Source organism: Patiria miniata, unplaced genomic scaffold, assembly GCF_015706575.1.
Source record: "Patiria miniata isolate m_02_andy unplaced genomic scaffold, ASM1570657v1 HiC_scaffold_24, whole genome shotgun sequence".
Lineage (NCBI taxonomy): Eukaryota > Metazoa > Echinodermata > Asteroidea > Valvatida > Asterinidae > Patiria > Patiria miniata.
In genome coordinates this window covers 14,512,069-14,537,696 of record NW_024037063.1, presented here as the reverse complement: position 1 = coordinate 14,537,696, position 25,628 = coordinate 14,512,069, and the positions used below count along the sequence as shown (strand labels likewise).

Here is a 25,628-nt window from a genome sequence, read left to right as displayed (position 1 = left end):
CAACATGACTTTTTCTTACAGGGAGAAAGAGGACAAGAAGACGACGACACGGGAAAGCGAGGCAAAACCCGTTATTAGATGAAGCTGAAAGACAGCCTACCTCAGATGATAAAAAGCAAGATCACTCAGATGACTTGGGGAAGTCTTACATCTCAGATGGCAAACCTGGTAAAATCTCGGTATTTAAAAGTTGTTTTAATCACAATCAAAGGCTGTCTGAATGCAGGTCTGCCGTTTGCTTCCTGAAGAAAACGCAACAGCTACAACACTTATATATGTGTGTTTACCTGCAGGGAAGATACCAAGAAGAGGCAAGACTAAGAACAACTCAGGCAAGAGAAGGAAAGCCCAAAAAGTTGCCAGGAATTCCCCATCCAAAGAAGAAGCCATCGATAAAACAAACAAAGGTAATCAAGCTGAAGATAAGTTGGTCAACTCCAGGGCTTCTACCTTCTCATCAGCCAAGACCACTGCTAAGAAAAACAACCAATCAAAAGGTAAATTGTCAATTCAATTATGAGTTTTGTTATTTACTGACAAACTATACAGTGTTGTCTGCGAATTTGCAAAAAGAAATGTTCACAAGCTGGGATCGATAAACTCTTGCTTACTCGTGCAGGTGTCTTACATCAGTTCAAATCTGATGTAGCAGCTGGTACAGCAATCAATCCTATTCTGTCAGTGCAATTATTTTCTGTGAAGACCCTGAATAAGCAGACTCTGATTCATACATGTAACCAAATAGGAAGTGGTCAGTCAAACTGTATTGTTGTCATTATGTTTAAACCACTCCATTAGCGTGTAGCACTGCTTGGCTCATAAGTCAGAGTCAGTCAGTGTGAGTCCGTCAAATAGGTACAAGGACGTAAGGCTGGCCCACTGAAAAATATCGTTGCATGTCAATTATTGAATCGTAAACCACGTTGCTGATAAACATGACTTTACAGGGAGAATGAGGACTAGAAGACGACGACACGGGAAGACGAGACAAAAACCGGTGTTAGATGAAGCTGACAGACAAACTACCTCAGATGATGTAAAGCGAGATCCTTCGGATGCCTTGGGGGATTCATATACCTCATCAGGAAAACCTGGTAAAACTCAGTATTTTGATGTACTTTCTTACGTTTTTATCAAAATCAAAGCCTGTGTGAATGCACGTTTGCCTTTTGCATGCTGAAGAAGATGCAACAGCTACAGCCCTTTTACATTTGCATTACCTGCAGGGAAAATACGAAGCAAAGGCAAGACTAAGAAAAGATCAGGAAAGACAAGAAAAGGCCAAAAACTTGCCAAGAAATCCCCATCCGAAGAAGAAGCCATCAATAAAACAAACAAAGGTGATCAAGCTGAAGATAAATTCGTCAACTCGAGGGATTCCACCGTCTCCTCATCAGCCAATACCACTGCTCAGAGAAACAACCAATCAAAAGGTAAATTCTCTGTTCCAATAATGGAGTTGCCATTCACTGATATATTTTCACAAGTATTGTATACTTAATGCTGTCCAAAAGCTGCTCCCCCCTAAAAACAAGCAAACAAACAAAATTCACAAGCTCACTCGTGGGACTCGAACCCGCAACCTCCTGCTTAATAGTGCAGGTGTCTTATACATCTGTCAAATCTGATGTAGCAGCTGATACAGCAATCAATCCTATTTTTTAAATGATTTTTCCCCATGAAGACTATAAATATGCATGTGTTAAAACTATTTTGTTAGTACTCATTGTCATGTACAACCAAATAGGAAGTTATCAATCAAAATGTTTGATTGTCATTATGTTTAACCATTCCTTTTGTGATTGCAAGTGTCCCATTCACGAAATATCAATTGATATTCTGTTTAAGGACTGTCACCTCAACTATTAGCACTTCTGATTCACATAAATACTGATCTTCAGTTATGTCCTCAACAGATGGTTAACTTTGAGAACTTTGATGGTCAATTGAATATTTTATTCAATAAATTTTCATTTGAAGCCAAATCGTGCAAATAGGTCAAAGAAAACGACATGCTTCTTGTTTTTGTTTACCTTTAGGGAGAAAGAAGACAAGGAAACAAACAATTGCTGATAAGAAACCATCTGGTGAAGAGAAAAAAGAATCCCAAATCCAGCTGTTTGTGATTAGTTCTTTGAGATCACCTGTATGCCTGCAACTACATCCGTCCACTACTATCTCAGCATTGAAAGGATTACTACAAGACAAACTGGGGATTGAACCAAAGAAACAACGTCTATATACAAGGAAAAACCATGAGGTATGGTACAGTTATGTAAAATCTGTTTTAAGTAAATTTCTCCAATTTCCTTATTTTTAATCCTCTTAACAGTAAGTATTCAATCACAACAGCCTACATATTCACTAATGCCAGTATTTTATCATTAAATAGTAGTTATCTTGACAGAGTTTTGCTTTATTTTTAACCCCCTCTGTTAGCTCAAGGGTAGAATGTCGCTCAAAGAACTTGGAATTCAGCAAGACACCAACATAGAGCTACGCTTAGTGTCTGGGTTGATGGGCGGAGCTGATGATGAACAGAAATCGGCAGGTAAAGTTTATACAAATAGATTAAGCTAGTGCGGATGCCAATTCAGTTGCGTCACCAGATGTTTACAACGTAATTAGCTAAATTTGAAACTTTTTCTAGATGTGCGAATTTGCAGTCACAAGTTCTTGTTAAAGTTTGCATTTGCTTTCGCACAGAGTATGAGCTGGCCTTGGTGGTTTATGTGTTTAAAGCTACAGTCCATCATTTGCAGCTATCCGAAAAGTAACTGGCGTAATTATTGTTGAAAAACATACTTGGTTGAAAGATAGTAGGGGACTAAACTCCCTGTAAAATTATTCTTTCTGGCAAGCTGTCATTTTGAAGTAATCAACGAAAGAAGGCCTTTCCTACGGTGCTTCTTAAGACGCACCGTAGGAAATTTAAATTAGTACTTCATTTTGTTATTCAGCGAAGCATGCGCTCTCATTGGCACGACGCACACACGCGCGCAGTTGCTATAATTCGTCGGATCAGTGCGCGACATCGCGTAGCTGCAATCGGCTCAATGAGAACGTGTCTCGGACGCTGAATTCAGGCCCAATTCAAAACATGATTCAGCAACTTTTGATTTGAAATTGAGATCCTAGAATGCTGTTTTTCTCGGAATATACAGCTGAAGCTGAGCTGAAACTACATCAGGTTAGTTGTTCAGTACCCTTCTTTAGATTTTGAGCACTTTTGTTGCTTCAAACGAACAAAATGCACAAATTACAAATGATGGACTATACCTTTAAACAAATTTCAAAGTTCATAGGTTGACATAGTGATGACATTATTTGTCAAGTGTGTAGTTGTTGAACAGAAGTCATCAGGTACCGTTTAGACCTAAAAAGAGTTACCTCTGTAGATGTAAAAAGTAACATCTAGTCGCTAAAGCGTCACCTCTGTAGACGTAAAGAGTCGGCTAGTTTGTGGGTTAGTCAGAATTCACTTAGAAAATCTCTCTTAGGGAAGATTCTTACAGAAAAAAAGACGTGATTCTCCAACCTTGTACTAGTAGACAAGGTAATGGTGAATACTCGCCTACTTGTGACATTGTCATTCTTTGATAAACTATCTGACTGTCTGATTCTTGTGAGCCAGTTTTGATATAGCTGTGTTTATAACCGTACCTTCAGGTGATTCACGAGAAAGGACTGACAATGATTCAGGGAGGAGACAAAAAGGAAAAAGAAAAGCCACCAAGAGAAGGACAAGCCGTGGCCATGAAGAAAGCGTGGATAACTCGAAGGACTCTTCCATCTCCTCAGCAGTTAAGGCAGCCGCTGGTAACCCATCAGGGGAAACACCAGAAGAGAAACTAGAACAGCCAACGAAGGACATTTCCAGGAGAAGACAAAAGGCAAAGAGAAAAACTCCTAAGACAGGGACACACCTTAACAGTGAGGAAAATGTGGATTACTCGGAGGACTGTTCCATCTCCTCAGCAGTTAAGGCAACCGCTTGCAACCCATCAGGGGAAACACCGGGACAACAACTAGAACAGCCAAGGAAAGACAATTCGAGGAGAAGAGAAAAGGAAAAAGGAAAAGCTCCCAAGACAGGGACACACCTTGGTGGTGAGGAAAATGGGGATGACTCGGAGGACTCTTCCATCTCCTCAGCTGTTAAGGCAACCGCTGGCGACCCATCAGGGGAAACACAAGAACAAAAAATAGATCAGCCAAGGAAAGACAATGATTCAGCGAGGAAACAAAAGGAAAAAAGAAAAGGTAACCAGAGAAGGACAAGCCGTACCGGTGAAGTAACCGTGGATGACTCGGAGGACTGTTCCATATGCTCAGCGGTTAATACTCCCGCTGGTCAACCGTCAGAAGAAACACAAGAACAAAAACTGGAACAGCCAAGGAAAGACGATGATTCAGAGAGGAGACAAAAGGAAAAAGGGAAAGCTACCAAAACAGGAACAAGCAGTGGGGTTAAAGAAAATTCTGATAACTCAGAGGATTCTTCCATCGCGTCAGCAGTTAAGGCATCCTCTGTTCAACAGTCAGGGGAAACACAAGTTCAACAGAAACCAGAACAGCCAAGGAAAGACAGAACTTCTTTGAGGATACAGAAGGGAAAAGGAAAAGCTGCTCAGACAAAAACAAGCCTTGGCTGTGAAAAAAACGTGAAAAACTCAGGGGATTCTACAATCTCCTCAGTAGTTAAGGCAGCCGTTGGTCAGCCATCAGGGGAAACACAAGAGGAGAAACAAGAACAGCCAAGGAAAGACGATTCTTTGAGGATAAAAAAGGGAAAAACAAAACCTGCTGAGACAAGGACAAGCCTTGGCGGTGAAGACAACGTGAAAAGCTCGGAGGGTTCCCCCATCTCCTCAACAGTTAAGGCACCTACTGACCACCCATCACAGGAAGCACAAGAACAAAGACTACAGCAGCCAAGGAAAGACAACGAGACAGAAACGAGACAGAAGGGAAACAGAAAAACTTCCAAGAGAAGGACAAGTTGTAGTGATGTAGAAAATGTGGATAACTCGGAGGATTCTTCCATCTCAGCAGCTACTGCTGCCGTTGGACACCCCTCGGGGGAACAGCCAAGGAAAGACGATATTGGGAGGGTGCAAAAGGGAAAAAGAAAAGCTGCCAACAAATCACCATCGAAAGCAGAAACCACCAATATGAAGAGCCTGGGTGATACAAAGCAACATAAAAAAAATGATCATGGGGATTCCTGCTCGTCGACAGAAGTCCGTACTGACGCTTGCACCTCGTCAAAGAATGGTAATTAATAATCTCTACCATGAACACAATTTCAGTAATTGATTCACACATGGCAATTTGTTGCGTCAGCTAAATTATCTTTTATTGAGTATTTATCGTTTACAAACTGCTATTTAATTTGATCTGTTTCCAAATTTTATTTTTATACCTAAGTTGCAGGGACAAGAAAGAAGATAGAAAGACAAGAGACGGCTGGCAGTGAAGCTGAAGAATCACAGGAAAAGACTGTTGCAAGTGACATACAGCAAGTTGACACAGGAAGTTCCCCTGCCTCAACAACAGTCGCTGCCTCAGCAAGCAGCCGATCAAAAGGTATAGTCTAACTCACATGTAAATTTGCGTGGTTAGTAAAGGTGAATTCTATAATGGACAGTGGCTGAATTTGGAGTCAAATATAGTGGTCATGAAATAACCAAATTTGTTTACCTGATTATTTAAAATCAAGTGATTATTATTTACATACAGGAAGGAGAAGGCCAAAAAGAAAACGGAAAAATGCTCAGAAAAAACAAGCAGACGATGGAGGAGATTCTCAGATCCTCGATCTTGATAGACCCCAGCCAGAGGATCAGAACGTTACAGGTGTGATGGAATTGAGCCTGCAGCAAGGAAAGAAAACTGCACTTGAACAACAGACACCAAAACATAATGAAGCAGGCAATCACCAAGAGATATCATCCGAAACACAAGGAGTGGGCCAGGAGGATTATGACCCAGACAAACTTAAAGCTGATCTAGACAGACATCTGAAAAATAGACCTCAAAGTTCACAACTACAGACAGTAACATCACCTGAGCATCCATCACTGAGATGCAAGCAAGATGATGGTCTGGACAGACCTCCGCAATTCAAAAAGCAAGAAGCAAGAAGCCAAATGGCGAAACAAGAACCCATCGAACAGAGCTGCCAACAAGGTCTAACAGTACCTGAGAGACAAGCAGTAAAACAGGAGCAGATTATTGACACAGAAGGACCTCAGCCAGAGTCATGGATCGGAGAGCAGGGCTTCCAGCAAGTAAGAGCAGCATCACCTGGCCAACTCGGACGTGAGCAGAGTTTTCATCAAGGGATAGCAACACATGAGAACCAGGGAGTTGAGCAGAAGCAAGCAAGTCATCACGCACAAATAACTCAGCAAGATAAGCACAAAGTGGCAGAAATCAGCAAACAGAACACCCAACAAAGTACGTCGCCTGAGAATCAGAGAATGAGACAGGAGCGGGATGATGATCTTTACGGGCCCGACCCAAATATACAGTCAACAGTAGCAGAACAGCGCCCTCAAGAAGAGGTGATGACATCTGCACAAGAAAAACCTCAACCTGACCGACTTCACAATGAGAAATTGTCTCCAGAACAATTGCAAGGTGATAATTAAACATATATATAAGGTTATAGGGTTGACGATCGCATGAGTAATTTACTCAACAAATAGATTGTGAGAGGTTAGTTTTTAAAATGTGATGATTCATTTATTATTCAATGACTTATGTTCAACCTTTTTCTTTCCTTTATAGTGGTTCGAGATCTAGTACCTTCAGCGGTTCAGCCAGCAATGCAGCATCCATCTACTCTGTGTACTCATCATACATCTGTTTCCGTTCAACCAACTGTACAAACAGGGGATGTCAATGTCCCTGGCAGCTGTAATCCAGTGTTTTTAGGATCGTCATCTGGGCATACATTCCATTACGAATTCAACCAGAATGTGACAGTTCATCAGGGAGCTACTTCAGGTAAAATAGTGTTAGTGCGTGTGTTTTTAAAGATTCAAAATCAAGATGCCATCCTTTCATCAAATTTACCACAAACAGCAGTCCTAGTTTTGGCCATTGGGTTTACTTTTACATCACATAGATTGTATACTGCAGATAGTATAAGATATAAATGCCAGTCATCTGAAAGACAGTAGTGTATAAACACACACATGCCCTTCGCCAGGCTCCCCTCCCACATTTGGTGGTCTACTACAAAATTTTATATATAGCTTTATGATTTCCATACGGCAAGGAACCTCCCCCCCCCCCCCCCAACAAATGTGTAAATTCTTGTTTTAAATTGCCAAGAGAATTTCGTTGAAAAGACAAAGGACATAACTAAATAAAATACAACAGATCATGTATACAATCAAAATTAATAGCTCATATAATACAGCATAATCACATGTGGATTTGACTAATTGATGGGGGGGGGGGCAAGGGGTTGGTGTCACAAAAGGGGTTGGGTTGTGGTTTACAGATTATCGTGATCCCTAGTTTGATAAATTTCATTATCTTGTGAACCCCGGTCCATATTTCTGTTTGAAATATTTTGGGAAATTGTTTAAAAACTATTCAACAAAGTCATTGTGCGTGGATTCACTTTTTCAACAGGAGTAATGGAAAATGATCTGCGCCCCGTACAGCACAGCCAACCTGAGGTAAGCAGCCCATCAGTACAAACAAGTCAAGGTACCAGTCCAGCCAATGATGCAGCAGCAGACGCTGCAGCAGATCTGTGTGAAGAGGCGCTCAAGAAGGTATACAAGACCACGGGCAGTTACGTGCAAATGATTCCATGGGTTGGTGATGACATGATGCATATAATGGATATATATACCAAGTTAAGATTAGTCACTGATAAGTTACAATCTATAAGGATGCGGTATGAAGGTAAGGAGGTGACGTATGAGGATGCTTTTCTTGAGGAAAACGAAGAAGGTTTTGTTATCAACCGACTAATTTATGAGGGAATGGCAGGTCTGGGAAAAACAACCCTGATTGGGAAAATTGCTTACGACTGGGCAAGTAGCTTATCTGGCCTTCTAGCAAAATATAAGCTTGTTTTTGTTCTGAGAATGAGTGCACTGGAACAAACTGCAGATCTCCTTGACTCTCTATTTGAACAGCTCATCGATCCAAACATTATCCATAAAAAACACCTGAACACCTTTATTTTTAAGAATCCTAAAAAGGTGCTTATTCTTCTGGATGGCTTTGATGAGTTGATGACCACCAAACTTGATAATAAATCATTTGGATCCATCCTGCAAATCCTAAACCGAAAGGTTGGAGCAGACATTGATGTGGTTATAACAACCCGCACCTCTCATTTTGACAAATTGGTCAGCAGCGCACTGGTTAAAACACCTTTTACCCATGTACAGGTTTTGGGGTTCGCTGAGGAAGATGTTCAAGATTACTTAAGAAAGTTTTTCTCTAAAAGTAAAAGCCCTCGTGATGCTGACTCTCTTTTCCAAAGCATTCAATCATCTGCTGTCCTACTTGATTTAGCACGTAGTCCAATGTTGATTCTATTAATGTGTTTATTATGGAGAGAAGATTCCACACTACCAGACACAATATCACGCTTATATGGCAAGGCTCTTCGATACATATTCAAGAGAAAAGGCATACCGGAGGAGAAAATGCCAGAGATCCTTGTTGCAATTGGAAAGGTTGCTTTCTATGGCCTAATTTCTCCAGTGCAGCGGCTTTCATTTCAAGACAGAGAGTTTGACAACAGCGTGCTTGATATAGCTTTGAAGGCTGGCATCCTTACAAGCCAAAGGGGCTTAAAAGGTTTGGAAACTCATAACAACATACAATTTATCCACAAAACAATTCAGGAATTCTGTACTGCTGTTTACCTGCAAAGCTTACAAAAATCAGACACTGATGAATTTCAAAAGCATCTTGATAAACTTGATGACATAAAGAGGTTTCACTATCTGCTTCGCTTTTGTTGTGGTGACAATGAGGCATGCACTATTCAAGTCTTGCAGATGTTGCAAAAGAGGATCAATTCCGAGAGTATGTACATGTATATGAAAACTACAGCATTAAACATGGGATTGAATTGTTACTTTGAGAGTCAGGCAGAAAATTTGTTATCAGAGGCATTCACACATTCAGTCATAACTAAAATAATAAACACGGATTATCTCGAAAGCCGTGATGATGTGAACTCCTTTGTGTGGTTTCTCAAACATGTTGCTAACCAAACAAAGTACACAGGCAATATGTACCTTGACAAAGTCGAGGAATTACGGTTCAGTCACCATAGCTTGGAAAAGTGTAGTAAAGACCTGGCAGTGGCCATGAGTAGCATGCCTAATATTTCTGTTGTTAGAATGCAGAGATGCTCTTTAACCAACAACGGTATGACAGACATTGCATCATCGTTGGCCAAGGCTGACAAGTTGTCTGAACTGGACCTTTCATACAATGGAGCTTTAAATGGTTCATTGCATTCTTGGATGCCGCAGTTAATAAAGAAGACACATCTACAGATATTAATGCTAGATGACTGTTGTCTGACGGCTGGTGACATAAAGCAAATTGCCGCCTTAGTTGGCTGTATGCCAACGCTTGTCCACTGCACTGTCAAGGGTGTGTTTCAATTATTACCATGTAGTACAGGTTTGAAGATGGAACTCTTGAATCCGATGTTCTCTGGTTCTGACGTGGCAGATATTGTGAAGGCTGTGGGTAGCCGGAATGACATAGTTAAAGTGGTTGTTGAAGGTGCGAAAGGGCTTGGTAGTACAGCAGCTGTATGGGCACCTGCATTAAGAGAACTGAAACGTCTGGAACACTTAAAGTTAAACAACTGCTCATTAAAAAGTACAGATATTGAACACATTGTTGCATCACTGAGTAGCACTACCAATTTGGTTAAATTGGATGTGTCACGGAATCCCCTGGCTGGTTCAGGTGTGTCATTGTCTAAGTTACTGCAGCTGACACAACTTAAGAAGCTGATCATAGATCATTGTGTTCTAAACGTAGAGGATGTGAAATGGATTGCTTTTCTAGTCGGCTGTTTACCAAAGCTTATCCATTGTACTGTTGATGATGTGTTTCAAGTCTCAACATGTGATACAGGTTTGAAGGTACAACTCTTGAATCAGATATTCACTGATACTGACGTAGCAGATATTGTGCAGGCCATAGGTAGCAGGAGTGACATAGTCAATGTGTACATTGTTCATGTTCAAGGACTTGGCGGTACAGCAGCTGAGTGGTCACCTGCATTACAAGAACTGAAATGTCTGGAACGAATAGACTTTAAAAACTGCTCATTGAGAGGCAAAGACATTGAACACATTGCTGCATCACTGAGTACCAATCTGGTTCATTTGCATGTGTCTGGGAATCCCCTGGCTGGCTCAGGTGTGTCATTGTCCAAGTTAAAGCAGCTGACACAACTGAAGATACTGAAACTATATGACTGTGGCTTAGAAGTGGAGGATGTGATATGTATTGCTGCTGTAGTTGGCTGTTTGCCGAGGCTTATCCATTGTACTATTGATCATGTTTTTGGAGTCTCACCATGTGGTACAGGTTTGAAGGTAGAACTCTTGGGTCAGACATTCACTAGTACTGACGTAGCAGATATTGTGCAGGCCATGGGTAGCAGGAGTGACATAGTCGAAGTGGCCATTGCTTGTATTCAAGGACTTGGCGGTACAGCAGCTGAGTGGTCACCTGCATTACAAGAACTGAAATGTCTGGAACGATTAGACTTTAAAAACTGCTCATTGAGAGGCAAAGACATTGAACACATTGCTGCATCACTGAGTGCCAATCTGGTTCATATGCATGTGTCTCGGAATCCCCTTGCCGGCTCAGGTGTGTCATTGTCCAAGTTAAAGCAGCTGACACAACTGAAGATACTGACACTAGATGACTGTGGCTTAGAGGTGGAGGATGTGATAAGTATTGCTACTGTAGTTGGCTGTTTGCCGAGGCTTATCCATTGTACTATTGATCATGTTTTTGGAGTCTCACCATGTGGTACAGGTTTGAAGGTAGAACTCTTGGGTCAGACATTCACTGGTGCTGACGTAGCAGATATTGTGCAGGCCATGGGTAGCAGGAGTGACATAGTCGAAGTGTACATTGTTCGTGTTCAAGGACTTGGCGGTACAGCAGCTGAGTGGTCACCTGCATTACAAGAACTGAAATGTCTGGAACGAATAGACTTTAAAAGCTGCTCATTGAGAGGCAAAGACATTGAACACATTGCTGCATCACTGAGTACCAATCTGGTTCGTTTGCATGTGTCTGGGAATCCCCTGGCTGGCTCAGGTGTATCATTGTCCAAGTTAAAACAGCTGACAGAACTGAAGATACTGACACTAGATGACTGTGGCTTAGAAGTGGAGGATGTGATATGTATTGGTGCTGTAGTTGGCTGTTTGCAGAAGCTTATCCATTGTACTGTTGATAATGTGTTTCAAGTCTCACCATGTGATGCAGGTTTAGAGGTAAAACTCTTGAATCAGACATCCACTGGTACTGACGTAGCAGATATTGTGCAGGCCATAGGTAGCAGGAGTGACATAGTCGAAGTGTACATTGTGCGTGTTCAAGGACTTGGCGGTACAGCAGCTGAGTGGTCACCTGCATTACAAGAACTGAAATGTCTGGAACGATTACACTTTGAAAACTGCTCATTGAGAGGCACAGACATTGAACATATTGCTGCATCACTGAGTACCAGTCTGGTTCATTTGCATGTGTATCGGAATCCCCTGGCTGGCTCAGGTGTGTCATTATCCAAGTTAAAGCAGCTGACACAACTGGAGACACTGACACTAGATGACTGTGGCTTAGAAGTGGAGGGTGTGATAAGTATTGCTACTGTATTTGGCTGTTTGCCAAAGCTTGGGTATTGCCGTCTAATTAGTTGTTTTAATGGATTTAATGATTTATTATGGTTTGAAGTAGTTCCGTGTAAAATAGGTATTGGCATACGACTGCATCTCTCGTCAAGTAAATTTCGAGGTCCTCATGTGGCAAATATTGTAAGAGCAATAGGATGTAGACGTGACTTGGTTGACGTGACAATTGAATATATTAAAAACTTTGGTGGCAAAGCAGCTGAATGGTCACCTGCATTGCAGGTATTGGAACATCTGAAGCGATTCCGCATAAGCAGCAGTTCATTAATAGATGAAGATATTAAACACATTGCTGCATCACTTGGTGACATACAAACTCTGGTTGAACTTGATCTGTCTGGAAATGAATCCCTGGCGGGCTCGGGTGCATGGTCTCACCTAAAGTGCCTGAAACAACTGAAAAAGCTGGTCTTAAGTGATTGTCGGTTGAGTGATGCAGACATTGGACCCATCGCTGCATCACTTAGTGACATATCAACTGTGGTTGAACTGGATCTGTCTGTAAATGTAATGCTGGCTGGCTCGGGTGCATGGTCTCACCTAAAGTGTCTGAAACAACTCAAAAAGCTGGTCTTAGGGTGGTGCTCATTGAGTGATGCAGACATTGAACTCATCGCTGACATACCAACTCTGGTTGAACTGGATCTGTCTGGAAATGTATCCCTGGCCGGTACAAGTGCATGGTCTCATCTAAAGTGCCTGAAACAACTGACAAAGCTGGTCTTAAACATGTGTTGGTTGAGTGAAGCAGACATTGAACTCATCGCTGCATCACTAAGTGACAAACTGGTTGAACTGGATCTATCTGGATATCAAATCCTGGCTGACTCGGATGCATTTTCTGACTTAAAGTGCCTGAAAAAACTGAAAAAGCTGCACTTGGAGTATGATTCATTGAGTGATGCAGACTTGGAACGCATCGGTGCATCATTAAGCTGTGAATTTCTGTAGTCTAGTCCACCACGTGCGGGTCCGAATTCGAGTACGAGTCCGAAACCGAGCTCGGATTCTGAGTTCGAGTCGGAAAATCCGAGTCCTAGACCTCCTAGTCCGAGTCCGAGTGCAGTCCGTTAATTAATACGCAGCTACATCAAATGTTATCATACAAGAGGGCACAAACAGAGCTAAGTAAACATAATGGGGCTTAAAGGACGAGGGGAAGGGATTTTCAAAAGAAGGAGATATTGTTTGTCCGTTTTTCTTATTCATTTAGGATTTGCCTTCTAAAGGCCCTGCTTTTGAAGATGTACTGGTGTTCTTTAAACCTTTATTTCGAGTTTCACAATAGTTTCCTCAAATGCTGGTTTCTGTGTAGCATACTAAGTTTTTAACGTATGAATGAAACATCTTAAGTTTCCACTAATGTTTAGTAACATTATTATTGCTTTTCGTTTTGTTTTATTCGGCCCCACGATAATGTTTTCTGCATTGAAGATGCTATGCAACCCAAATTAAAGCATTTTACCATTTTGCAGTTTAAATTAAGTAAATTGACCTGTTTAAATATGCCTTGACTGTGAATGGATGTTTTGTAAATATGGGAACTTTTAAAACAAAAAAACCTGAAAAAACGTTTAGGATCCAAATAATGATGATTGTGTTTGATTATATCTCGGGATTTCAATTGAGTAGAAGAGAACAATTAAGAACAAATGTTATAGTTTTGTAAGTATTGGTTTATCTGTATATTACAAAACAATGAAACCAAATATATAAGATTTGAAGGTTTGCATGGTGAAGATAGCAATACGATGACATTTTGCGGTAGCACCACGTGACCAATCTCTTTTGTGGGTTTGTGAGATTCTTTTGAGAGCCTCACAAAGAACCTCACAAACTCACTCAAGAGGTTTGCTACCGAAATAACATAACATTATGTATTTTGTTCTAAATCCTGGATTACATGTATTTTGATGGAAATCCTTCGTTTCATATCTACTTAAAAGTTCCTTTTTATGAGATGCTAAAGCAAACTGCGTCCGGATAAGATGGTTTGATGGTTAGCAAAGTTTTAAAATAAATGGGACACCAATGAATTAATATTGATGTATCATACAACAATATTAATTAATTGGTGTCCCGTTTAAAGTTTTTTTCTACAATTCGCTTACTTTTCATTGTATGCGTTTCTACCTGTGTTATTTTGTCCAATAAATAATGCATAAAAGTCATCTGAGTGGTTTCTTTTCTGTATTTGTTCTTATTTTTTTTTCCATAATAAATGACATAATATTTAGTAAGTTTGATTATTTCCAAACCATTTCTCTTCCAGAACAGAAAACGTCGAGCTTAACATCTTTAGGTTCAACTGCCCCCCCCCCCCAACATCTTTCCCTAGTAGAGTTAGTCCAAATGCAGTTTCGGTGAGTTCAATTTATCCCTGGTCATCAAATTTGTTTGGTGTTCTAGACCATTACTAAAGATGTTTTCCCTTTGACACAATTCAGATTTGATTGTGATATGTGCAGGCACGAATCCGTCATAAAATATTGCCGAAAAGGAGGGATTTAAAAAAAGTTCCCAAAAAAATGTTCCGTTTTTGGACTAGGTTCAAGATATATTTCCCAATATTAATTTTTCACATGCATTCTGTTACAAATTTAGTAGTATTGGGGCCACACTACGAAGGTGTCATCAACGTAGCCTAACCACAGACTTGACCGAAGATCCGCTGTGACTAGGGAGGAAGACTCGAAATCCTCCATGAAGATGTCGGCTAGGACCGGGGATAAAGGAGATCCCATGGCGGTCTCAGCCGTTTGCCCATAGAACCTGCCTTGCCACTGAAAACAACTGGAAGAAATTCATGTTAGTAACGGATCATGAATTTTATTAGGGGACAGGTCTGTGCGTTCGCCAAGTGTAGTATCATGTTCTAGTCTTTTCTTAGCTAGTTGGTGAAGAGTGGGACGACGTCTGCTGGTCCAGGATGGCTATTTGTAGTCTGGTGAAGGAGATGCGTTCTCGAATGAGGTCAAGCTAGCTCACCGGAGAATGCTGAATGTCATCCGACCAGTTGTTGCGTATGGGATCGCGGTACGCAGACCAGCAGGTTAAGTCGTTGATGAGTTTAGAAAGCCGAATTGACGTCCGTTCAAATAACATAACCTGGTCGGTTACCAGCTCCCCGTAGAGCGAAGATAAGTAAGTTTTGAGGCTTTGCATGGTGGAAAAACTAATGAATGAAAGATTTGCGGAAAAACCATGTGCGAATAATTTCTCAACTATAAGAATGGTTCTGAAACGAACCAGAGGTATAAACTCGACGTTCCGGTCAGTATGCTCTGACCGTCTTCAGGAGAGTGCCTAAACTCTAAGAAATTACAAACTTTACATCATTTGCACATGTTGTTTCCGCAAATCTTTCATTCATTAGTTTCTCCACTATGCAAAGCCTCAAATCTCACTTAAATACAAGGGCGGATCGAGAACACAATTTTTTTGGGGGGGGGGGTCAAAAAAAATTTTGGTCCCCCCAAAAAGTGGGTCAAAAAATTACGGCGTGGGGTTCGGGGCCCGCTTAAGGGCCCCTAAAAACATTTGGATTCTAGGTGCTCTGTGGTGCGATCTGAGGCAATTTCTGACCACTTTAACCAATGTTTTTCGAGGAAAAGATGGTGGTGTACTCATTGCCTGCCTTAATGCGATGTTACATCAACAACAAAAAACAGTTTCGTTTGGGGGAGCCATGGCCCCCTTTGCCCCCCCCCCCCCTCCCCCTGGATCCGCCCTTGCTTAAATATATAATGGTTCATGCAATTATTGCACAAAAAAACTATTCAGAAATTGGATTGAAGTGAATGCATCCTTGTATCTCATCGGGCGCGTTACCATTAACTGTGATTTTAAAGAAGTCGGTGGAACCGTTAAACACTGTAATCTTAACAAGCAACGATACAATTCAGTACCGACATGGAATATTTTGTGGATATTTGAAACCTAATTTTGGTACTACTTTATGCAATCTTCGTAGAACAGTTATTGTGTCATCTAAAATTGATTATCTCAGACGTCATTGATAATGAGTGCACATGCCAATGCGAAAATGTGCACGAGATAACAATTACATTGTACTATTTTCAATTACTATGTTTAATTTCTTCGTTTTTAACCTTTTTTTTTCTTGAGAAAGATATATCACTCTCTTTATTGGAAGGAATATCCTGATTTCAATGGAACTTATGGCAAGGAAACTATCGATAAGATAATTGCCTTGTTTTTTCGCAATCCTTCATGAACATGTACCTTCTAAAGACACTGCTTTTGAAGATGTACTGTTTTTAAGTATTTTTATAGTGTTTGTTTCAAGTTTTAAGACAATGTGTTTTTTTTCAAATACTGGGTTTTTTTTAAACATACTTAGCTACTAACTTTCGAATAAAACATCAAATTAAAACCTCCACTAATGCTCAGTAATGGTATTAGTGCTTATCTTTTTGTTTTCAGTTATTTTCGGCCCAACAATAGCATTGGGCATTGGAGATACTGTGCAACCTAAAATTAAAACCTTATTTTCGAGAGGGCCGGGTCAAAAAAAGACGAAAATAATGATATATATTAAAAGAAATTAAAACATACAGGTTAGAAATATAATTTTCTTGAAGATCAGGGACAGCATAATGTAAAAAAATGTACTAAATCATATAAAACAGAAGCTTTTGTCAATGATTAAGATGCTCTTTATGTGCAGAGCAGATACACATGAAAAGGAAATAATTGGTCAAATAAGGAACTATATAGTCGCATCCTTTGCAAATATAGTTATTCTTGGTACAACTTTATGCAACCAACAATACCGATAGTTATTCGTGGTAAAAAAACACACATTTTAAACAGGTTATTTTTTGCATTGTGCTTTTGTTTGTTTTAAGTTGGTAGTTTGTCAAATGAACTTAGTGGAAACCAACATGTAACAGGTCCACATAAAATTACTTGATGATCTATCAAATCAGTGTTATCCTTTTTGTCAATTGTTTATTTTGTGAGAAAGAATTTGTTTTACTAATTCCATCATTTTCTTATGAGCAAGATATAAAAAAGGACTTAGAGACTCCTTATTTCTAAAAGTATGGTATCTGAACTGTGTATTATTGTTTTGGTACATGCTGACTTGTACTGCTATTAATATCAAATCACTGTGGTCAATAAAAATGAAGATTGTTTTTTTAATAAAGTACGTTGGGTGTAGGTTTGAGTCTGTTAATTCCACAAATGTAACAATACCTTTGATATTAGGGGGTTTGAAGTAAGATAAGATGCAGTCGAGACTACCAGAAGTAATGTTAGAATCAACAGGAGATGAACAATGACAAAGGAGTATTGTTATAGTTATTGGAGCAGCTTGACTTGAGATTGGCATTGTGGGTGACTTCTAAGGAGTATAAGGACTCGATCTTGACCGACAAGAAATTCAAGCATATGCCCGTCTTTGTGTGTCATTATATTTTGGGAGTATGAATTACTACCGTACTTTTCGATTGACTTGCAAGCTGGAAATTTATAGGGAGCTTGTTTTGTGTACATTTAATATTCACGGGGTCCAATAACAAAATAATAACAGACCTAAAGTCCTTACTTCTAATTTGTTTGTTCGGTAAATATTGTTTCATAGAAGATCATGACCTTGAATAATTATTAACCTTGTTAATACGCCTTTTGGACCGTCTACGTGATAATAATCAGTGACACCATCGTCACGCGACACTGCGCGCGCATAAGCAAAGGGGAGTTTCCGCACCAGTTAAAATTGCGACGCTTCCTTCATTTACAGGATCGGGTTACGAATCTGGGCGTAAAGACAGAAAAATGGTAAGAATTGTGAATATTTCCTTATAAACTAAGTACTATTGGTCTTTGTCGTGCTCCCTATGGCATTTAAAGAACGGACATAATTGCTTTCGATCCTATTTCCACGCTTAAAATAACTCAACTGAGCCATCACTATTCACTAACGTCTGTTAAGTTTAAGTTTTAAGCCTACAGTTAAAAGTTAGTTCTGGTTTGCCTCATTTACATAAACAGTTTTTCTTTTTTCCTTTCAGTTAACACCTAGAATTATTTTTTAAAACGATTGTATTGTCAGCATTTGTATGGAAATGTATAATTCGTGGATTTGGGTGGGAGTTGGAGAGGGGCGTGGCGAGGGGAGGGGAGGGAGGGGGTTACATATTTGATGCCTCTTGTTTGCTATCACACCCATTCTCAAATATTAGATGTGGTAGTGTGTTCCTCCGATAGAGGTGCATTTTCTTAAAGGCCTCCTGTTTTATTTGACAAATCATGAAACAGTTATGAGTATCCTTGAATTTCAAATTTGTAATAACTTTATCAATATCCAGGGGGATTTTTGGTTGCAACCTTTGAGGACCCTTTCTGACTTGGAGGATGCCAAGAGAGCTGCCCGGCACATCAATGATCACTCGCTGGCCAAGATGGTCACGAGAAAGAAGAAAGTCCGCAAGTCCAAGAAAGAGGCTTTCCAGTCAGTACTGTTAGCTGCCAGGTCCTGTCAAGAATCCATTCCACCCAAGGGTGTCATTTCAAGTACTTCCAAAGAGAATCAGGAATGCAGGTAAAGTTGACAAGCAGTGTAAAGTCTTGTTTTTATAACAGTTTGTGAATTTGAAAAACATGCGTGTTTGCGAATGGTGAAAGAAAGCTTGTATTTAGATTGATTACTTAAGGTTGAATTGTATTTCATTGTTTTATTTTTTGATAGAACCATTGAATATTTAAAAGTTGGAATACAACATTTTACTTATGCTTTAAGGTGAAAAGTATCTTTTTGATGGCCCTTTTAAGGCAATCGAAAGAATGCAAAGATCTTTAAAGTTTGTGAAGCAGTTTCGGGCAAAATAATGTGGCAGTCTTCTTCAAACTGTTTCGAATTACACAAGTCAAGGTCCTGCCCTTTTCATTCTGTTGCTTAAAATTGTCAGATTTTATTTATACATTTACTGTACTCTATACTTCACCCATCCCTGTACCACCTGTTACTGCCAAAGTGGTTTTATGATTCTTCAGGAAATAAATACAGAGTGATATAATCTAGTACATGTGTAAGTGGATTAATCCTTAAAGCAATAATTATTCTATGGTTTCAGGGCTTTATTTTTTCAATCTTTAAAACAACTTGAGTGACCCGATATTCCATTCTTAGCAAGGACTTCCTCAGAGGCAATTGTTTTTCAAACTTGCGATATTTTTAATTTCTTCCCCTATAGTTCCAAACCCTGCCAGAAACGACAGATTCAGCTGTTTGTGAATAGTTCTTTGACATCACCAGTCTGTCTGCAACTACATCCGTCCACTACTATCTCAGCATTGAAAGGATTACTACAAGACAAAGTGGGGATTGAACCAGAGAAACAACATCTGTTAACAAGGAAAAACCATGAGGTAAATAATGATGATATACATGTTAATGTAACATCGAAAGTCATGGACGATTGGATCTTCACCTGTGAAGATCAGTGTTGTAGTCGAGACCATCACAAGACCAGCCACAAAACCAATTGCAGACCAATCACAAGACCAGCCACAAGTAACACGGCACGAACAATAACAAAGAAATGCCTTTGTTGCAATTCGTTTGAATAGTTTGTGACTTGAATTGAGACTGGAGGTCTTGTGATTGTCTTGTTGGGTCTAGACACTGATAAAGATGCAATACCCAAGGGCGGATCCGGGAGGGGGGGGCCAAAGGGGGCCATGCCCCCCCCCCAACCGAAACCATTTTTTTTTTTAATGTGACATCGCAATAAGGCAGGCAATGAGTACACCACCTTTTTTTCCTCAAAAAAGAATTGGTTAAAGTGGTCAGAATATGCCTCAGATCGCACCACAGAGCATCTAGAATCCAAAAATGAACCAATTTTTTTTGCCCCCCCCCAAAAAAAATTGTGTTCTGGATCCTTTGGCAATACCCAATTACACATTTTTATGTCTCCCTTCGGTTGAAAAGGCATGATAGAAATTTGTTTCAAGTCTTACATTTATTAATTTAAGCCTTAACCAAGTTTTTATTTGTTGTTTACAGCTCCGTGATGACCTCTCCCTAGCGAATTATGGAATTGAGCAAGACACCAACATAGAGTTGCGTCTAGTGTCTGGGTTGATGGGAGGAGATGACAAACAGAAAACAGCAGGTAGGGGTTTAGATATAGAGGTGAGGGGAGGGAAGTGCAGGCTTTGTCGTCAGGGGTTGGGGCAGAGTGGTGTAACAATTTTTAAGGGGGAATTTAGGGCCTCATCCTCTGGATGGAGAAGTTAATACATCTTCGACAGTAAAAGGATTCTTTCTCTCGTACAAAGTGTACTAGGGAGCCACCGATATCTTCACAAACATAAACTTGCATGTTCTGCATGATTTAGTAGCGCTGATTAACTTGCTGCCTCATGACCTTGTAATATTCTAGAGAGAAAGAAGACAAAAAGAAGGAAAAAGAAATCTGGGAAGAAATTTACATCTACAGAGGAAATGATTAGGCAAAGTGACTCTGATGAGGAATTTCAAGTGAGGTCAACCAACGATTCGGGGAATTCCCCTAAAACCACAAGCGACCAACCAACAGGTACAATTCTACTCATTTGGTACCAGTATTGTAGTAAAGACATTGGACTCGAGTCAAAGTCTGAGTCTTGACTCGAGTGGTTCCAGTCCGAGTTATTCAATTCACTTGTGAATTCAAGTTCAATTGAGTCAAATTCATACAAATTGATGAATAAATTCAATTAATGATAATCAAGTCTCATTCCAAATCTTTTGCGAATATGACTCGAGTCAAGTCATAGTCACTGAAATTGCAACCTGAGATGGACCCAAGTGTGAGTCCTGGACTCAAATCCTACAACACCAAAGACTTGCAATTCTCACACTTCGGTTACCAAAAAAATATAAAAAAATGTTATTTAAATTGATCCAGGATACTTACTTTTTTAGAGGGAAAGAAGAGGAGTAGACGACGAAGACCAAATCATGTCGAACAGGAACCATCATGTGAAGAAGGCAAAATATCAACCACCCTAGATCAAGATAACTCTTCAATTGCTGGTGGCTCAGCTACAAATTTCGACAAACTCGACCTGTTTCTGTGGATTCTATGCCTCCCACTGATCGCAATCCGTGTCATCCTGAGCAATTGGTCTCCTCGCATGATTCAAGTCACCTCCTCATCTAAAGATGACACCATTAGACCACCATCCTCAGCTGTCGCAGAACAAGAACATTCCAATGACTATGGGAATTCTTCAACTTCAGCAGCAAAACTTGGTAAAACCTAGCTAGGATTTTGATTATACACACTGAAATCTATGCTTAATCTTCAGGCGTGTACTACTTTGTCTGCACTCTTTGAGCATTATTTTGAAGGAAAAAAAAGACAAGCCAATTAAAGCAGGTACAAGACGAAAACAGTTATATTCAATTGATTTATAATAGCTATGTATCGGAAGTCTTTTTATGCATGTGGTCTACACAATGGGCCAGATTTAGCCCATTGCACTGCCTGGCTCACAAGTGTCGATATGTCAGTCAGTCAGATAGGTACACATTTTAAGAGGACTCTAGGCTGGCGCACTGGGACCAATAAAAATGGACTTGTTAATTTGGTTGCTGATAAATATTACTTTTGTTCTTACAGGGAGAAAGAGGACAAGAAGACGACGACAAGGGAAAGCGAGACGAAACCCGTTATTAGATGAAGCTGAAAGACAAACTACCTCAGATGATGAAAAGCAAGATCACTTGAATGACTTGGGGAAGTCTGACACCTCAGCAGGAAAACCTGGTAAATCTCAGTATTGTGATGTACTTTCTTACTTTTTAGGGATCACAATCAAAGCTGTTGTGAATGAAGGTAAGCCTTTTTGTTTGCTTAAGAAGACGCAACAGCTGCAACAGTCCTTTTATATTTGTGTTTACCTACAGGGAAAATACGAAGTAGAGTCAAGACCAAAAACAAATCAGGAAAGACAAGAAAAGGCAAAAAAGCTGCCATGAAATCCTCATCCGAAGAAGAAGCCATCGATAAAACAAGCAAAGGTGATCAAGCTGAAAATAAGTTAGTCAACTCAAGGGATTCCACCGCCTCCTCATCAGCCAAGACCACTGCTAAGAGAAACAACCAACCAAAAGGTAAATTCTCTATTTAATAATGGGTTTTGCCATGCAATGGCATACTATATGCTGTTTGAGAACTTGCAACAATAAGTATTCACCATCTCACTCAGGTGGGACTCGAACCAATGACCTCCTGCTTTCTAGTGCAGGTGCCTTACATCAGTTTAAATCTGATGTATACAACCAAATGGGAAGTGATCAATCAAACTGTATGGTTGTCATTATGTTTTAACCACTCATTTTACGATTGCGAGAGTCCCTTATAAGAATTTTCAATGGGCCAGCTGTAGCCCTTTCATTGGCGTTATGGTTTAGTAATGCCTGGCTCATAGGTCAGAGTCAGTCAATCTGAGTCAGTCAGATAGCTACATGCACGTAAGGCTGGCGCAATGGCAAAGCAACTTTGCATGTCAATTCTTGAATTGTTAACCCGGTAGCTGATAAACATTACTTTTTTTTATAGGGAGAAAGAGGACGAGAAGACGACGACACGGGAAGGCGAGACAAAGACTCTTATTTCATGAGGCTGAAAAACAAACTTCCTCAGATGACGAAAAGCGGGATCCTTCAAATGCCTTTGGGGAGTCTTACACCTTGACAAGAAAACCTGGTAAATCTCGGTATTTTGATGTAGATTTTTGCGTTTAGCTTTTTGTCGAAATCAAAGACGATCTGAATGCAGGTATGCCTTTTCGCTTGCCGAAGAATATAGCTACAGCCCTTTTATATGTTTGTTTACCTGCAGGGAAAGTACACAGAAGAGGCAAGACTGAGAACAATTCAGGCAAGAGAAAGAAAGGCCGAAATATTGCCAAGAAATCCTCATCCAAAGAAGAAGCCATCGATAAAACAAGCAAAGGTGATCAAGCTGAAGATAAGTTGGTCAACTCAAGGAATTCCACCGTCTCCTCATCAGCCAAGACCACTGCTAAGACAAACAACCAATCAAAAGGTAAATTTTCTGTTCCAATAATGGAATTTGCCATTCACTGATATATTTTCACAAGTATTGTATACTTAATGCTGTCCAAAAGCTGCTCCCCCCTAAAAAAAAACCAAACAAACAAAGTTCACAAGGTCACTCGTTGGACTGGAACCCACGACCTCCTGCTTAATAGTGCAGGTGTCTTATACATCTATTCAAATCTGATGTAGCAGCTGATACAGCAGTCAATCCTATTTTTTGAATGATTTTCCCCATGAAGACTATGAAAATGCATGTGTTAAGACTTTTTTGTTAGTACTCGCCATTGACACGTACCAAATAGGAAGTGATCAATCAAAATGTTTGATTGTCATTATGTTTAACCATTCCTTTTGTGATTGCAAGTGTCCCATTCACGAAATATCAATTGATATTCTGTTTAAGGACTGTCACCTCAATTACTAGCACTTCTGATTCACATAAATACTGATCTTCATTTATGTCCTCAACAGATGGTTAACTTTGTGAACTTTGATGGTCAATTGAATATTTTATTTAGTAAATTTTCATTTGAAGCCAAATCGTGCAAATAAGTAAAAGAAAACGACATGCTTCTTGTTTTATTTTACCTTTAGGGAGAAAGAAGACAAGGAAACAAACAATTGCTGACAAGAAACCATCTGGTGAAGAGAAGAAAGAATCCCAAATCCAGCTGTTTGTGATTAGTTCTTTGAGATCACCTGTATGTCTGCAACTACAACCGTCCACTACTATCTCAGCATTGAAAGGATTACTACAAGACAAATTGGGGATTGAACCAAAGAAACAACGTCTGTATACAAGGAAAAACCATGAGGTATGGTACAGTTATGTAAAATCTGTTTCAAGTAAATTTCTCTTATTTCCCTATTTTCAATCCTCTTTACAGTAAGTAATCAATCACACCTTCCTACATCTTCACTTTTGTCAGTATTTCATCATGAAAGAGTTGTTTTCTTGACAGATTTTTTTTCACCCCCTACATGTTAGCTCAAGGGTAGAATGTCCCTGAAAGAACTTGGAATTCAGCAAGACACCAACATAGAGCTACGTTTAGTGTCTGGGTTGATGGGCGGAGCCGATGATGAACAGAAATCAGCAGGTAAAGTTTATGACCAAGTGCGGATGCAAATGTAGTTGCGTCACGAAACGAAATGTTCACAGCGTAATTCGCTACATTTGAAATTTGTTAAAGACTTGCGGATTTGCAGTATGTAAACTATTTATGATGTCACAAGTTTTTGTTCAAGTTTGCATTTGCATTCGCACAGAGTATGAGATTGCCTTCAGGGATTATGTGTTAATAATCATAAGTTTCAAAGTTCATGGGTTGAGCTAATGAACAGGTTGTTTCTCAAGTGTTTAGAGTTATGAGTATAGTGTCTTATTGCATATGTGGAGATTTAAAAAGGGTAACCTTGATACCCCAAGCTGGGATCATTGGTTGAGCTAATGAAAAGGTTGTTTGTCGAGTGTTAACAGTTTAATTAGAGCTATGAGTATAGTGCTTCAAGACATTCGTGGAGTTGTTGAACAGAAGTCAGCAGGTACAATTTAGCCCTAAAAAGAGTTACCTCTGTAAATGTAAAGGTAGTTTGATGGTTTAGTCAAAATTTACCTCCAGATGTGAAGATATTAACGGAAAAATTACGAAATGATTTTTCAACCTCCTGTTGGTCGACAAGGCCACGATAATAGAATCATTTTGTGACGTTCTACTTATTCTTCTAATTGATAAATTTGATATACTTGTGTTTATAACCATATCAGGGAATTCAACAGAAAAAACTAGCAAAGATTCAAGGAGGAGACAAAAGGGAAATAGAAAGGCTAGTAGAGCCAGCTGTGGCGGCGAAGACACGTGTAACAACACCTCCGCAGTTAAGGCATCCGCTGGCCACCCATCAGGGGAAACAAAACAGAAACTAGAGCAGCCAAGGCAAGATGCTCCTAGAAGGATACAAAACGGGAAAAGAAAAGCTACTAAAAGAAGGACAAGCTTCTGCGGAGAACAAAGCGCGGGTAACTCTGAGGATTCTTCCACCTCAGCTTCTCTTAAGGCACGTGCTGGCCACCCATCAGTGGATACGAAAAAACAGAAACTAGAACATCCAAGGAAAGACGACAAATCCAGTAGGATACAAAGCGGGAAAAGTAAAGCTAAGACAGGGACAAGCCTTGGCGGTGAAAAAAACCTGGATAACTCCGAGGAATCTTTCATCTGCTCAGCAGTTAATGCCCCCACTGATAACCTGTCAGGGGAAAATCAAGTGCATAAAGTAAAACAACCATGGAAAGACAACAATTCGGGCAGAAGACGAAAGAGAAAAAGAAAGGCTGCAAACAGAAGTACAAGCGTTGGCGGAGAACAAAGCGCGGGTAACTCTGAGGATTCTTCCACCTCAACTGCTATTAAGACACGTGCTGGTCACCCATCAGAGGAAACTCGAGAACAAAAAATGGAACAGCCAAGGAAAGACAATGATTCCAGGAGGATGGAAAAGGGAAAAACTAAAGCTAAGGCAGGGACAAGCCCTGGCGGTGAAGAAAACTCTGAGGAATCTCTCATCTCCGTAGCAAATAAGGCACCTACTGGTCA

The 25,628-nt window shown here is 40.0% G+C and overlaps 2 protein-coding genes across 2 annotated transcripts; both read left to right on the top strand.

Moving 5' to 3' along the window:
* Window positions 1–220: 220 nt before the first annotated feature.
* On the top strand, window positions 221–13,308 carry LOC119732306. The gene is made up of 10 exons (XM_038205765.1): window positions 221–497; window positions 948–1,094; window positions 1,227–1,433; window positions 2,040–2,260; window positions 2,440–2,551; window positions 3,670–5,277; window positions 5,431–5,589; window positions 5,743–6,645; window positions 6,796–7,014; window positions 7,651–13,308. The coding sequence occupies exons 1-10, from the start codon at window positions 221–223 to the stop codon at window positions 12,894–12,896; spliced, it is 9,099 nt and encodes a 3,032-aa protein (XP_038061693.1). The 3' UTR covers window positions 12,897–13,308.
* A 5,068-nt stretch (window positions 13,309–18,376) lies between these two features.
* Window positions 18,377–25,606, top strand: LOC119732305. The gene is made up of 13 exons (XM_038205764.1): window positions 18,377–18,516; window positions 19,169–19,343; window positions 19,984–20,092; window positions 20,363–20,518; window positions 20,887–21,216; window positions 21,587–21,733; window positions 21,874–22,080; window positions 22,529–22,675; window positions 22,811–23,017; window positions 23,626–23,846; window positions 24,020–24,131; window positions 24,800–25,308; window positions 25,469–25,606. Exons 1-13 carry the CDS (start codon window positions 18,377–18,379, stop codon window positions 25,604–25,606), a joined length of 2,598 nt encoding a protein of 865 aa, XP_038061692.1.
* Window positions 25,607–25,628: the final 22 nt, after the last annotated feature.